Source organism: Topomyia yanbarensis, chromosome 3, assembly GCF_030247195.1.
Source record: "Topomyia yanbarensis strain Yona2022 chromosome 3, ASM3024719v1, whole genome shotgun sequence".
In the NCBI taxonomy this organism is placed as follows: Eukaryota; Metazoa; Arthropoda; class Insecta; order Diptera; family Culicidae; genus Topomyia; species Topomyia yanbarensis.
Genome location: NC_080672.1, coordinates 317,552,118 through 317,567,293, shown reverse-complemented (window position 1 = coordinate 317,567,293; position 15,176 = coordinate 317,552,118). Strand labels below are relative to the sequence as shown.

The 15,176-nt window shown below is 36.6% G+C and overlaps 1 protein-coding gene across 1 annotated transcript in view; it reads left to right on the top strand.

Annotated features, from left to right (window-relative positions):
* The window catches only part of LOC131693211 (tyrosine-protein kinase Drl), a 245,305-nt gene extending 238,122 nt beyond the window's left edge, over positions 1-7,183 (top strand). Inside the window, exon 12 of the mRNA XM_058980860.1 lies at positions 1,870-7,183. Within this exon, the coding sequence (XP_058836843.1) occupies positions 1,870-1,981 (112 nt within the window). The 3' untranslated portion in view covers positions 1,982-7,183. The remainder of the gene's footprint in view (positions 1-1,869) is intronic.
* Positions 7,184-15,176: the final 7,993 nt, after the last annotated feature.

Sequence of the window (15,176 nt, the reverse complement as noted above, 5' to 3'; positions counted from 1 at the left end):
TAACATTACTTATCATTACTAACAGAAACTCACAAGATGAAAAATTTTGTCACTGCTCTGCTGATCGATTAACGGTAACGCGTACACACAAAAGAAGAAAAAATACCAAAACCTCGAAGAGGGGAAGAACTCACACGATAGCCTTGAAAACGAATTAGTAAGCTTTGCACAATACTCTTAAGAGCACAATTTAATTTTGAATACATTTGGCATCAAAAACTTTAACATTTTCAGTTCTTTTTTATGTGGAAACAAGAACCGTCGTATGTGACCAATGTAGTCAAAGTGACTTTGGTTAGTCATTAGTGAGCTAAACTGGTAAAATCAAGTATTTTTTCACCCATTTTGCATGATTTTTTTATCATGGTGGTACCAGTTTGAAATTTGCTGTGTGGCCTCACTCTTCAACCCGTAACTCCGGAATCACAAGTCGGATCAGAAAAAAAATTCACGCCAGCCTAGGGCGACTAACGATTGCTTTGCTTGCAAATAGCATTGGCTGTGGTAGAGTTCAAATGCAGACTGATTTTACTATTTGATTGTTTTACTATTTTACTGTTTATTTCTTTACTATCTCACTAATCTCTTGTTTCATAGTTTTAGAATTTAATGTAGACTTGTTGGGGAGACTTTCTATCGGGACGTATTCCTTCAGACCTGTTTCGTAATCATCGCCACTAAATATAGGTAATTATTTGTTGCCATCGTCGAAATGTTTCCTTCATAAATAGCGAAAAAATAAAAATAAAACTCAAGAAACTGGAGAAAAACAAGTAATTGTGAATTTTGAGAAGCTTTGAAAAATTTAACAAATTATCAAAAATCTTAAAAAATTTAAAAATCTCGAGACAAGAACGTAAATAATCAATAACATCAAGATACACTAACAATCAAGAAAATCAAAATACATGAAAAATAAGGAAACCTCAAAAAACGTAAGAAAAACAAATATGCGTTCAGTCTTTCGTCGGTAATAAAAAGCAAAAAGTTGCTTGAAATATGTATAAAAGTTTTAAGACAAATTATTTGCAAAGTGTTAATATTCCAGCAGTCTTTGCAATCCTCCAACCATCCACCGGCTAGGCTAGTAGAATGGCGGTTGAATCTGGTCGTCCCAGAATAACGTTTTTTTTATCCCCAACGAGACACGCCGGAGAATGCTGTCTTGTTCCCTTTCTCCATGTAGACTGACTTTTCGGCATTGAAGCTCTCTCCTCCTCGCAGTTTATGTTTATGGGGTTTTATGCAAAAATGAGGCACTTTGCTCGTTGACTTACTAGGCTTAGTCGGTTCACATCGCACTGCAACTGAGATCGCTGGCAACTGATGCTATGAATGAATAAACAGCCATATATTTCTTTCTTCTGTTTCATTTTCACCCTACTTATGTCTCCCACAGACGCAGACGGCGACATCGTTTTTATGGCTAATTGCTGGAAAAGAAGATAACGGGTAGAAATTTGAAAATGGATGGGTCGAACGAGGAAAAAGTTGCGATTGTCGCATTTGACTTCATTAAAGTTTATGTTTCCGCAATAAATAGAACAATAATGATAGTACGTTCAGACAGCAAATTCTTTTCATATATTCAACTTATTCTTATGAACTGAATAGGTTAGTCTTAACACCTCCAACTATATGATATTAACACTGATCACCATAAATTCATTTCAATGTAAATCCTCTTAGGTCCAACAATGCCTTCCGGTCAGCATAATCTCACCGATTGTAGTAAACCTAGAAAAAATGTACTTTCATTCTACCCGCAAGCAAATACCATGTGATGCATAAAAAAACAAGTAAATTCACTTTTTTCCCATTTTATTCACGCTATTGTTTCACTTTTCTCCCTTACATACGCAACCACAGCTACACGGTTATGTCCTGCTGCTGGCTGGCGGACTACAAGCAACGGCCGTCGTTTCCGCAGCTAATTGCCTACCTGCACGATTTCCACGAGGATTTAGGCAAGTACGTCTAGCGTGGCTGCGTGTCAAGCGGTGATTTCTGGCGCCACCCTACCACCACACGGCACAGTCAGCAGAGGAGGATGCCTACTTCAGTGAACTAGGTTAGTCGATAAGGAAGAAGAAAGGTGCTTTCAACAAACTAGGCGTCGTCGCCGTAGTCATTTTTTCACACGAAAGAGAGCAGCGTGAGCGGAGTCACTAAACGTCCATATAGCAGGCCATGATGCACCCATTCATTATAACAGCTGCGCCTTGTAGTGGACCTTGGAAAGAAGATGCTGCCGTTACACCAGTCTCGGTTTTGTAGGCCCGAGAGGGAAGCTTGGTAGAAGCTTTGTAGAAGATAAAAAAGTGATAATTGGGTCGGTAGGTGCAATAAAGTAACAAACGAGGAGCACAGATTCGATAGAAACGGAATTGTTTTCTGCATAGCTGGCGCATTGACTATCCATTAATTTCTCCTTTTTATATCGTTTAGTCTTCTTGCCACTAGAATAATTTTAAGAGAAACAGGAAAACTCAAACCCCCTATTCATACAGGATTGACTAGGTTGGATTCACTCCAACTCAATCCAGTATTTATAAAACGGGATGGCAATGACACAAAGGTATGTACATCTATGGTTCTGCCAACACTGCCAAATAATATCGTTTCAGTTTTAGTTCGCATAAATTTTACCATTTTTTTCGCGATGCTCGGTTTTGTTGACTGATTACAATCGATAAAGTGGAAGAACTGTTAACTGCCAATATCGTACCATTGCTATTCCTCCGATTAACCACTACCGTTGAGTGATTTCTGTGATTTTATATCGTACTCATCTACAGGAAGCCACCTTCGTTCTTCACTTTCAACACAGAGAACAGACATATAAGCTGAAACAAACTTTCCAGAAAAACCTGTGTAAACATTTAAATGAAAATACGTTGAAAATCACCATCGCATACAGATTCGCATGCGTGAGTCACCATTGTATCCAAGTTTGCACACAAGTCCCGTATAGCGATTGCTGGCCGATCGAAGCGCCGACCAGTGGCAAGTTGCTACTTGCTGTTGTCATTTCAAAACGACAGTTTTATTTCTTACACAAGTTGATAACTTTACTTGTATGTCAGTTGTCAGTGCTTCAATAGCCATCGCTCTGTACAGTTCAGTCTCTGTCATAATGACCAAAAGCAATAAGTGCGATGCTGTCTCTTGTTTTGGTTCTGCTGGCTAACGGAGTCAAAAGATTTGTTGCGAATTGTGTGCTAAATGGTTTGATCATAAGTGCGTAAACCTCAATAACTCTGTGATTAAATCTCTTCGCGAAACTCACCACGGCTTCGTCCCCAAGCGATCTACTTACACAAATCTAGTAGCTCACATAATTTCGCGCCAATTCGAACAAATGTTGGCAGCACCCTCTCAGATTTTAATGAAACTTTCTGTACACGAAGACTTTGTCACAAAAAGCCACTTTGCATACTTTGTTTCACCAAAAATGATCTAGACTGTCATTTGAAAAGGGTCAAACTTTTTTTGCCAATTTTGTCTAAAAATGACAAATCCTACAAAAAATGTTAGAGGAGTGATTTTCACAAAATTAGTCAAATTTTTGAATAAAAATATTGAAAAAATTCTTCATCGACTGCTATACTGAACAAAATCTATTTTGAAAATTTAAAGTCGACTTACTAAAAAACCCCATCTTTGATTTGGATGAAATTTTGTTACAATATAGGTAATTATGTTCTCTACCTACCGTCAAAAATTCAAGTTGGGCACTTCAATGAAAAAAGTTAAATAACTTAAATAAAAAAGAATTCCTTGTCCAAGCAGAATTTTTTTCAGTGTATTTGTATCGAAAACTAAACCAATGAAAGTCATAATCACTTCAGAATACAATTTCCCAACAGCTAGTTGCATGATACATGCACAAAGTATCAGTAACGAATTTGGTATATATTCATAACAAATTTGAATGTAAACTTTCAAATGTGCACAATAATTAACGCTAATAGGCTTCTACTTTTACATTTTTTTAAAATAATTTGCACGATGACGAAGTCGACCGATAAATCGACACACAATAGCCTCCACTGCGAGCCGTGTCCAACAACCCCGCCATTAAGCTGTGGAATAATGTTTGCAAACACGACCCACAGCAAAAATCAATTCACGTCAACCCGCGAGTCGGCCACGCCATCGCGCACAGACCAGTAGTCGTTTGTATGAAAAAACTCCACACATTACTATCGAGGCGTAATGTAATAACCATCTTAAAACAATTGTCTGTCAAAGGTTCTTTAGCACTGATGCACGCAATATGCTTGATGATGTTTGCAATACCGTCAAACCCCTCAACCAAGGGGAATACATGGTTCACACCAAAAAATGATGAAATTTAAACGACATGTAAATCAATACGAATGTAAACATACAAAGTTTGAATCAAAAATTTGATTGAAAATTAAGTTTAATTCGATGCACTCAATGGGAGCATCAAAAAGAGTATGATTGTACACATTCGTTCGTGTAATATTACATGTCATTTATTTTACAGCAGTATCGGAATAAAAATATATTAATGTGCATTGGTATCCGGTTTAATGAAACTGCATTCTTCAATCAACGTGTAAAATTATAATAAAATTCGTTGAACAAAGCACGACAAGTAGTGTGTATTTGTGGTGGAACTTAATTTTACTTTTATATTTTTGCTCCAAATATGTGCATGAAAATAAATTTTAAATTACAAAATATTTTTTTTCTGTGTAGGCCTTTTTAAAACAAAAAAATAGAATAACTCAAGAACTGTTCGATATATCTGTTCAATAAAATGGTGTACTTCTATGATGGTAACAATTTTGTGGAACTGAAATGTTTCGAAATCTTTTTTTTTTTTGATAGTTGTCCTACTGGAGTTGTAGAGCTATCAGCTAGTCACACTACAATTGCAGAGGAGACAGGCAACGTTGCCCACTAAAACACTGCTTGGCCTTAAGCAGCGGGCCATGGTTCTGAATGTGATATTCATTGTACGGTTCAGATATGTGCTGGCGTAAAGGTTTTGCGATCGCGTGTATCATCGCGAAGGGCTTGAACATTTGTTCGCTAAAGTGTATGTAACCTCGCGTGTATAAATTCGATTTTATACCCGTGTGCCTTTCGTATAATCGCGTGTGTTCTTGGAACACACACACACGCGTGAATCCGATACTTAATTTTCGGTGTACGGTTTAGATGCTAGAAGAAAGTAAAAGCTTCCATATCACTGAAGTTGCCGGTCATGTCGCCATTGAACGTGTTGTCCAGTGGATATAAGGGCTTTCTTTTTTTAATTGGTTTAACTCAAGGCATGGACCTAGTCTGCTGATACCAAAAATAGAATCTTCCAAAAGTGACTGAATCATGATCGTGTGAGCGCGGGAGTTGTTAAATTCACGCTTGAGATCGCGTTTGAAAATTTATAAGCGCTATGACGTTCACCTGATCTCCGGGATGTTATTATGTTTGAGAGATCTCGCGTGTAGGTGCCGTGGATAGTCGCGAAGGGCTCAAGCATTAGTAAGTACGTTGACGGGTTTGTCACGTGATCCTTCTTCAGAACTAAATAGGAAAATAAAGAAGTAATAATGGAATACTTGCTTAATGACATAAACACTTTTCAATTGGATTCTTGATTAATAAAAAATATACTAAATTGCTAAATTAAACAATATCTTCTCACGAACTGAGTTTGATTGGATTCAGAGATGATTATGACTTTCATTGGTTTAGTTTTCGATAAAAATACACTGAATAAAAATTCAGTTTGGACAAGGAAAAGTTTTTTTCAAATAACTCTTATCCTTGAATGTGCCCAACTTGAATTTTTGACGGTATAGTGATGTCTGATTTTTGCAAATAATCGATTATGCGTCAATCGAATAATTTTTGAGAGCTTGATTAACAGTTATGTGTCCAACAAAAAAACACCTTTAACAGGCCAACGAGGGTACCCGGGTACCCACAAATTGAAATGCTCATAACTATGGCTTCCTGCAACCGATTTGAACACTTTTAGATATTTTGGATTCAGGAACTCATCCACTTTTTGATTCTGTACAATAGAACCGGAATAATGGATCTGGTTTTGGTAATCCGGATTTTCCGGAGTAATGTTCCAGTACTAGGATATGATTTGTAAATTTTAATAATGTACTAGCAATATGAGTATCAAAACTCTTCAAATTGTCTCGGAAGTCTGTTTTTTATTGTTACGGGACCCTATGGCAATTTGAAAAATGGAATTGGAATGGAATGGCCACTCACGGCCCCACGGGAACCTGCTCCGGAATGTCCGTTCCGGGGTCAAACCACCAAATGGTTCCAAAACCACGAGATACAGCCAACTGATGCAATTCCAAGAATTTTGATACCCATATTGCTAGTATTCCATTGAAGTTCGCAAATAGTACCCCAGCACTGGAACCTGCTTCCGGAAACCCGGATTCGCGGGAACCGAATAAAGTAACCCGATTCATTTTTATCAAGTCGAAAAGTGGATAAGTTCCTGAATCCAAAACGGCCAAATGTATCGAAATCGGTTGGAAATTACCTTAGTTACGGGCATTTTAGTTTTGTGGGTACCCGGGTACCCACGTCGGCCTGTTACGTAGTAAAAAAATTCAGGAGCCCCTCCTCACTCCCACCCTTACTATATCAACAACATTATTAACCCAAAAGCTTGACTTAGTGAAGTTCTAAGATGTCACAAAGTTTCAATTTCCAGCTATGGATAAAACATAGGAATTTAATTAATTGAAACTTAAAAAGGTACCCGGGTACCGCGTCGGACACACAACGGTTAAATGATTCGATTAATCGGTCAAGACAATCGATTAAAATCAATAATCGATTAGGTAGAAAATCTTATTTTGTGAACCAAACAAAAAAAGGGTCGCTGGGTCTATTTTGAAATTTTGAGTCGCTTGGATATTTTGTTTTGCCGTTTTCATATTTACCATTAGCACATTATCTTCATGAATTATGTTGTCGATTAATTGATATCAGCTAATCGATTTACTCGATTATACCGAAATCTTCTATTAGATTATTAATTTGTCCATTATTTAAGAAATTAATCGATTATTTGCGTTAATCGAGTAAAAACATACATCACTAGGTAGATGGGGAACATAATTACTTATCTTGGAACAAAATTTCATCCAAATCAAAGGTGGGTTTTTTTAGTAAATTGACTTTATTTCTTTAAAGACGATTTTTTTCAGTGTAAGAGTCGATGAAGAATTTTTTCAAAATTTTTATTAAGAAATTTGGCCAATTTCGTAAAAATCATTCCTACAAAATTTGTTTGTAGGATTTGTCGTTTTTAGACTACATCCATTTGAAAAAAAAATAGTGAAAAAAGTTTGACCCTTTTCAAAAGACAGTCTAGATCATTTTTGAAAACAAAGTATGCAAAATAACTTTTTGTGACAAAATCTTCATGTACAGAAAGTTTCACTAAAATCTGAGAGGGTGCTGCCAACTCTGAATACGATTTAGTGCAAAATTCGTCCTCGCTCATCGCTCGGTCGCCACAGGATCGATTCCAAGTAGACGCAATTTACACCGACTTTTTGGCCAATTGCTAAATTAAAACGACTGAGATTCTGCGGCAACGTTTTAGAGTGGTTCAAATCTTATTTGATCGGTCGTAAAATTTCTGTTAAAATCGGGAATCATTTATCTCCATTCTTTGACGTTACGTCCGGCGTACCTCAAGGGAGTCACTTGGGGCCTTATATTTTCCTTTTATACCTAAACGATTTGGATTTATTGATTGAGTGTGTCAATGTGTCTTATGCAGATGTTTACAAGTCATTTTACGTAGCTTTGTTTCTGAAATCTCAGTTAGACACGTTCGCTAATTGGTGCAAAACTAACAGGATGGTTTTAAATGCTTCAAAGCAGAGCTTAAAAAATTAACATCCCTGCGTGAACTTGAAAGAAAACGAAATTAAATTCATGCTCGTTGCGATGAATGAAATTTTTGATTCGTTTCTCTCGTTATTCGTTCTCCCGACGCAGCGCAGTCAGGCATGGACAAGTTCGGTTTCAGAAGCAAAGTGAATTTTGTTTTTATGATAGCTCTGAGAGGGATTAGTGAGCAAAAGTGCACCAGATATAGATTACGCAGTTCACCTATGCTCGAAAATGTAGAAGATGCTAACTTCTGGCTTCAAACTGTCGACATAATAACAAATGAACGTTTTGGTTGGTGAATGAATTTATATTTTCTCTGCACTCAAGCATTCGATTCTGCATGAAATTTCAGTCAGTTGGAAAGTGAATAAATGAGGGAGGCGTTGAATTTGAATGTCGGTTCGGTAAATGCAACTAGAAATAGGTAACTGATTTTGAAATTTCGTAGCACTGCTTCAAAGTCCTCAGTGATGGCCTATAATTGCGAACCGGACCTTTCTTGACGATTTTCATTTTCTTGGAATGAAAAATGCCTGGGTAGTATCGTAATATCCTGGCTGTATACCAGGTGTATTTGGAAAACATATTTTACATGTTGCTTAGATGCATGTAGATGCACACAAACAAATATGAAAAATGCACCGAAGGCACGTGCAATTTAATTATTCTACTAAACAGTTATGGTTAACGCTGTTTTACACAGTTCAGAAAATGATAACATAATTCATGTCATGTTCGAGCTCTTTTATTTTTTTGCCTCATCGGCAGAAATCTATGCCGCATCGGCACAACACTATCATCGGCATTTGCTTGAAATTATTTTGCAAGCAGATTTTTCCCTGCAAAATAATATCAATATCGGGAGAGAAAAAGAAGACCGTCTTCGCATGTCCCGTCCCAGGACGAAACCAAAAATTCTACTAATTTTTTGGTTCAAATTGTGATGAATCGGCTGTTCGTGCACTGAAAGCCATTCGACCAAAAAATAAAAAACTAATTCTTGTTTTTCTAATTAGTTCATTAAATAAAATATGTTATTAGTTTTCCTTTTATTTTTGAGAGATCCTCAAAATAATAGTTAATGAAAATTATTATTGATTTTGACAGCAAACTAGCCAAGATGAACACCCTACTGAAATACATAGAGTAAGAGACAGCAACTGTGTTCATACAAGCTGGGCATACGGTTGTGCAGGTAGCTAGTTGTCTCAGTTTTTGAACGCTTGTTTTAGCCTGGACCCAACCACCTGAGCCAATTCACAAACCACAAAAATTTAACTGATCTCATTGCCGGTTTTAACTAGTTTATCATTATAAATATTTCAAGAAGGAACGATTTTCATTGACATTTTGTTTCAATCCATGTATACCACTGAAGGTTGAAAGCATTATCAAACACTATCAAAATATTTCTATTTCGGATTTAGTTGATTATATGGGTAAAATTTTAATTATGAATGCATTCTGTAATATGCAACAAGATAATTATTTTTCATCTCTTGAGATGCCAAATGAGATATAAATTAAATTTTAATCGCAGTGTTGGTTGATTAAATAGAATAGAATTAAAAATTATACCTTTCATATGAAATTAAATTCATCAATCTATAACAAACAATCCTTTTAAAAAAAAAATTAAAAAAATCATCACAAAAAAAAATTAAGATTACAGTCCACGAAAGATAACATTATGAGAAACAACTAAATATTCAATTTACGTATGCAATAACTGACCTCCAGAGCATTTCAACAATTAAACTCCATTCTTTCAACAGTTGGTCGGTGAAACAAAACGCCAATCAAAATTACTCATCATTTTGAAACATGTTATATTTAACGATGAACTAGTTTAAATAAACAATGAGATCAGATGAATTTCAGTTGTTCTGAAATGGTAGTATAGAAGTGATTCTGAATGTGATATTCATTGTACGGTTCAGATATGTGCGGGCGTAGAGATTTTACGATTGCGTGTATCATCACGAAGGGCTCGAGTATTTGTACGCCAAAGTGTTTAATCGCGTATGCGTGTGTATGTTGCGTGTGCTAACGTGTATGTAACTTCGCGTGTATAAATTCGATTTTAAAACCGTGTGCCTTTCGCATATTCGTTTGTATTCTTGGATGATCACGCGCGAACCGTAAATCTGATACCTAATTTTCTATGTACGGTTTAGATGCTAGAAGAAAGTAAGATCTTCCATACACATTCAATTCAGTTCAGTAAAAATTTTCAACTGATAGCTCAGCAAAGTGGCGTAAATTTGCTGATTTTCAGCGATATGTTTGCCGAGTTTATTCAAAACAAACGTCACTTCTACTGAGATCTCGGTAAAAGCATTGTTAGCCGAGGGCTCGACTGTGCAAAACTCGGTAAAAGTAGAGAAAAAAGCTGGGATTCGGTAGAACAAGATTAAGTGTGTATCACTGAAGTTCCCGGTCATGTCGCCATGGAACGTGTTGTCCAGTGGATATGAGAGCTTTCTTTTGACGTAGGACTACGTCTTTGTTTTCGATATGGGGGTGCACTCTGCACATCCTACAAAAATGGCATGTAACGAAAAGTGGTCCAATTTTAAACGCATATAATTCAGCCATCTCACGATAAATTTTCAAATTTTTTGCACAAATCGCCTCGAAATACTTCTAAGAATAGATTCCAATAGATAAACCCAAAGATTTTCGATATCATAGCATTAAAAAATTAAATAATATACAACCTTGTCAAAATATCGCGCATTAACACACAGAAGATAGCGCTTCCCAAGCCCTGTACGACGGATTGGTGTACCTAGTGCGCAACGCTTCTATGAATGACGTCATCATCGACTATTTAAAGAACGGACTTGGCCAGACACGCTCAGTTCCCTGTTGAACGGCTGGCGAAGCAGATCACTGCGCTGTGTTTTTTACAGCCAGTGTAGCTGTGCTAGAAGTCCGTTACACTGGCTGTGGAGGGACGCTACCCTGTGTCGTCCAACAGGCGACCGCTCCAACTGCTTCCTAACGGCCGCTGTAATGTTGCCAGTAAATTTTTGGCTTAACTAGCAGATGTATTTGCGCTTGAAATTAGGTAATGTAGTGGTAGTAATAACCTTCCCATTTTGGTTTAAACGCAAGGACAGTTTTTAAAACAGGATTTGATTAATTAGTTTAGCTCATCTAAGCAATTTTATCAATTCTGTAATTTAAAAGGAATTTAACGAAACTTGGTGAATTTGGCCCCACTTGCAACTGGTATAATCAACCTGCACAAAGTGTTGCATAACGCAGGGCTGTTTTTTTGGAACAAAATGTGTTATCATTCAGCCCTTCGCTATGCAAAATCACGATATTATGACAGATGGGCTAAGCGCGGCCGTTCCTTTCAATTGGGAAAGGCCGCGTGGAATTTTGGTGAAATGCGCTAATAGACTTATCCAGCTGCGTTGGTATTGTGCCGTTTTGACGTTTAAATTGGGAGGAAAACAAATCATTTGCACTGCGAATTGGGAGGAAAACAAACCGCTTGTGGGCTTAAGGGGAGGGCGGTAGTATAAAAATGCGAGATCTCAGTGTGCGTTTTTTAAACGTCAGATATCTCAATAGTGTCGTGGTGGTACTAGTTGTCTCTTTCGCTCTACCCATCATCATCAGCGTTGACTCATTTTGCATTGTACGCTTGGGTTCAATGTTTGGCGTGAGTGTGCTGGTAGGTAGGGGAACTGGCGGTAAAATGAACACGTTAAGCAAAGTCATTATTTTCTAATGAGATATTACAATCACCTTATGTTTCTTGTTAGACATGTTTTTTACATATCTGGTAAAAATACTTCGTCATGAACACATTTTTTCAAACATGATTCTTGATTTCTAAACATGTCCAAAAATGAGACATGTTTATAGCGAGTGGGTAAAATGAACATGTGGCGGTGGTAAATGAACAGCTTCTGGTGACCTGCAAAATGTCCTGTATTTATGCAATGCGCAGCGTTGGAAAGCATTTTCCGATCAATGCTAATATCCCAACAAATCATGAGCTTTGCATACACACAGGGCATTTTGCAGGCAAAAAAAAATGTCACGGAAGAATTGAATTTTCATGACACAATATTAACCATTTTACAATCCTGTGGCATCGAAACACATCTACAAACTTGGGGTTATCCATGGGTGTTTGAACTTTTAGGATCTGTTTGAGAGCAACTAGAAAACTTGTTCTATACATGAGATGTGATTATATTGTCTAAAATTTGATTTTTCTTCACCGGCCGGGTGTTTTTTACCACACACTAAGTACTAAGAAAATAAATATTTTTCATTAAGTAGTATAGTCCTACGTCTACAGTTCGTGCAACCCCATAGGGCTGCCCCTTGTAGTTTTTTAATTGGTTTAATTGACGGCATGGACCTAGTCTGCTGATACCAAAGGTAGAAACTTCCGGAAATGACCGATGCATGATCGTGCGAAATGGTAGTATAACGGCATATGCGTTTGTGTCCAGGCTGCAACAAACGTTACAAGCAGAGACGAGCTTTTAAAAGCTTTAACCTAGGTAAGCTTATCAAGTTTTGTGCCTAGGCTTAAACCTTCGTATCCAGACTGAGACTGACAGCATCGAAACAGCAGCGCTAGAATATTGTTTTCAACAAAGTTCGCCCAAATATCAACTAGGCGAAAGCAAGAATTCAACTACTTTTTAAATTGAAATTGTGATAAATCGGTTTTCATTGTGTATGATGTTTATTAACGTGAATAATAGAGTGTGAGGTGTTAAAAATGGCGTCCAAAATGGCGACTCCAGCAAAAGGTGTTTTGAAAACTGACCTCATCTGCGGGCACGATACAGGTCGCAATTCGTCGTCTACAAGCAGCAAACCAAAACGATTTTGAAGATTACATTCCGTAGAGGAACCCCATCCTAAAATATATGACAAAATCGACATAGAAACAAAATGGTGGCCACTTGAAAATAAAGTATTGTTTTTTCGCATGATTTTTCCACTTTGGTCCGTTGAAAAAAATCGTTAATGATCAAAATATTGCGATTTTGTGGGTTACAGCGCCCGAGAATGTTGTCTTCTTTTGGGTGGGCAGTTGATTGGTTGAATGCTTTAAAAATGAGAATGCCCGCAGATTCGAAAAATCTTATTCCGAGAAATCCGCCATTTTGACACCTTACACTCGAAAATTTTTATTTTATAGATGAAACCTTAATGAACATTTTGCAGAATGGCGCACATGTCTAAGTCATTTTACTGCTTAAAAAAAATTATTAAACATTAGGTTTTTTTGCCACAATTATATAAGACGATCCCCTTAATAGCGTTGTCCGAGAAACTGCGTTTTTCAAATTGGCGAACATAATAACTTAAAAACTAATCAACGAATTAACTTGATTTTGTTTATGAGAATACTGATAGAATATATTCGTAAATCGCTGCGAATTAGATTCGTGCAGACAATTTTCATAACATATAAGAATTTTTCGTACATATGATGAATCATTCGTAGTTCAATTGAAACACTTTTATTTTTTATTACGAACTTTTCGTGAAAACCACAAAACGACTTTCGTTGGCTTATCACGAATCGGCTTCATTAGGCAAACGAATTGTTCACTGCTATATACGAAAGTCTTCATAATATTTACGAGCATCATTCGTCAAACCGTCAACGTCAAAAGAGCTTCGATAGCGGTAGAATATGGGTCAATAATTGTTGATCATCACGACGATCTCGGTCTGACTATTTAGTAACCGTATCCGTGTCCTCCGGTTTCAGGAAGATTTACCGAACCTCTTTCGCTTCCAGTTGCTCCATATTCCGAAGCATTACGGATCCAGTTGAACCAGCGCAAACTGCTCGTTGGTTTTTAACAGTGCTACGAAATTTTAAAATCAGTTACCTATTTCGGCTTATATTTACCGAAACCAACAGTCAGATTCACAGCCTCCCTCATACATTAACTTTCCAGCTAACTGAAATTTCATGCAGAATCGAATGCTTGAATGCAGAGGAAATATAAATTCCATCACCAACCAAAGCATTCATTTGTTATTATGTAGATGGTTTGAAGTTAGAAGTTGGCATCTTCTACATTTTCGAGCATAAGTAAACTGCTTAATCTATATCTGGTGCACTTTTGTTCAATAATTCCTCTCAGAGCTAGCATAGAAAAAAAATCAGTTTGCTTCTGAAACCGAACATGTCCGATCCTAAACGCGCTGCGTCGGGAGAACGAATGACGAGGGAAACGAACCAAAAATTTCATTCATCGCAGCGTGCATGAATTGAATTTCGTTTTTTTTTCAAGTGCACGCAGGGATGTCAATTTTTTTAAGCTCTGGTTTTTAATGAAGAAGTCTGAGTTTTTCTCTGCTGGAGCAATGTCAATATAATATGCTATTAAATACGAAAACTTTTCTAAGATGAACGAATGAATTAGTGCGACCAACAAAATCATTCGTAATATACACAACCGTTTATTAAAATAAACGAAACATTACGTTTCATTCCCGAAAAATAATGCCGTTTTCAATAATAATATTCGTGCAATGTACACTAAATAAGTAAAATTTACAAAAACATTCGTACATCAAGTGGCCATTACTTCACACCACAAACTTTTTAGCCCTCTATAGAGACGAGCAGGTTGAAATAAAATCGATTTTGCCAGATCGATCTTTTCAGTTTACAAAATCGTTGTTGTCATACATCGATCCTAAAAGATCGATTGAAAAAAAAATATGCTAATGAATACGAAAACCTTTCTAAGATGAATGAAATGAATTCGTGTGACCAACGAAATCTTTCGTAATGTACATAAACGTTTATTAAAATAATCGAAACATTTCGCTTCATTCGCGAAAAATAATTTCGTTATCAACGATAACATTCGTTCAATGTACACTAAATAAGTAACATTTACGAAATCTTTCGTTCATCAAACGACGATTTCTTTATACCACAATAAAATTGATTTGGCCAGATCAATTTTTTTAAATTAAAAAAATCGGTGTTGTCAAACATCGATCCCAAAAGATCCAATGAAAAAAAAAAATATGCCAATAAATACGAAAACTTTTCTATGATAAACGAAATGAATTCGTGAAACCAACGAAATCGTTTGTAATATACACAAACGTTTATTAATGCACGAAAATACTTTGTTGCAGAAAACGACGAATGAATTCGTGTATTGCATGATCAATTTCATTATATTTACGAATTTATATTATCAGTGAATGCACAATATGTCTAGCCTGTTGAT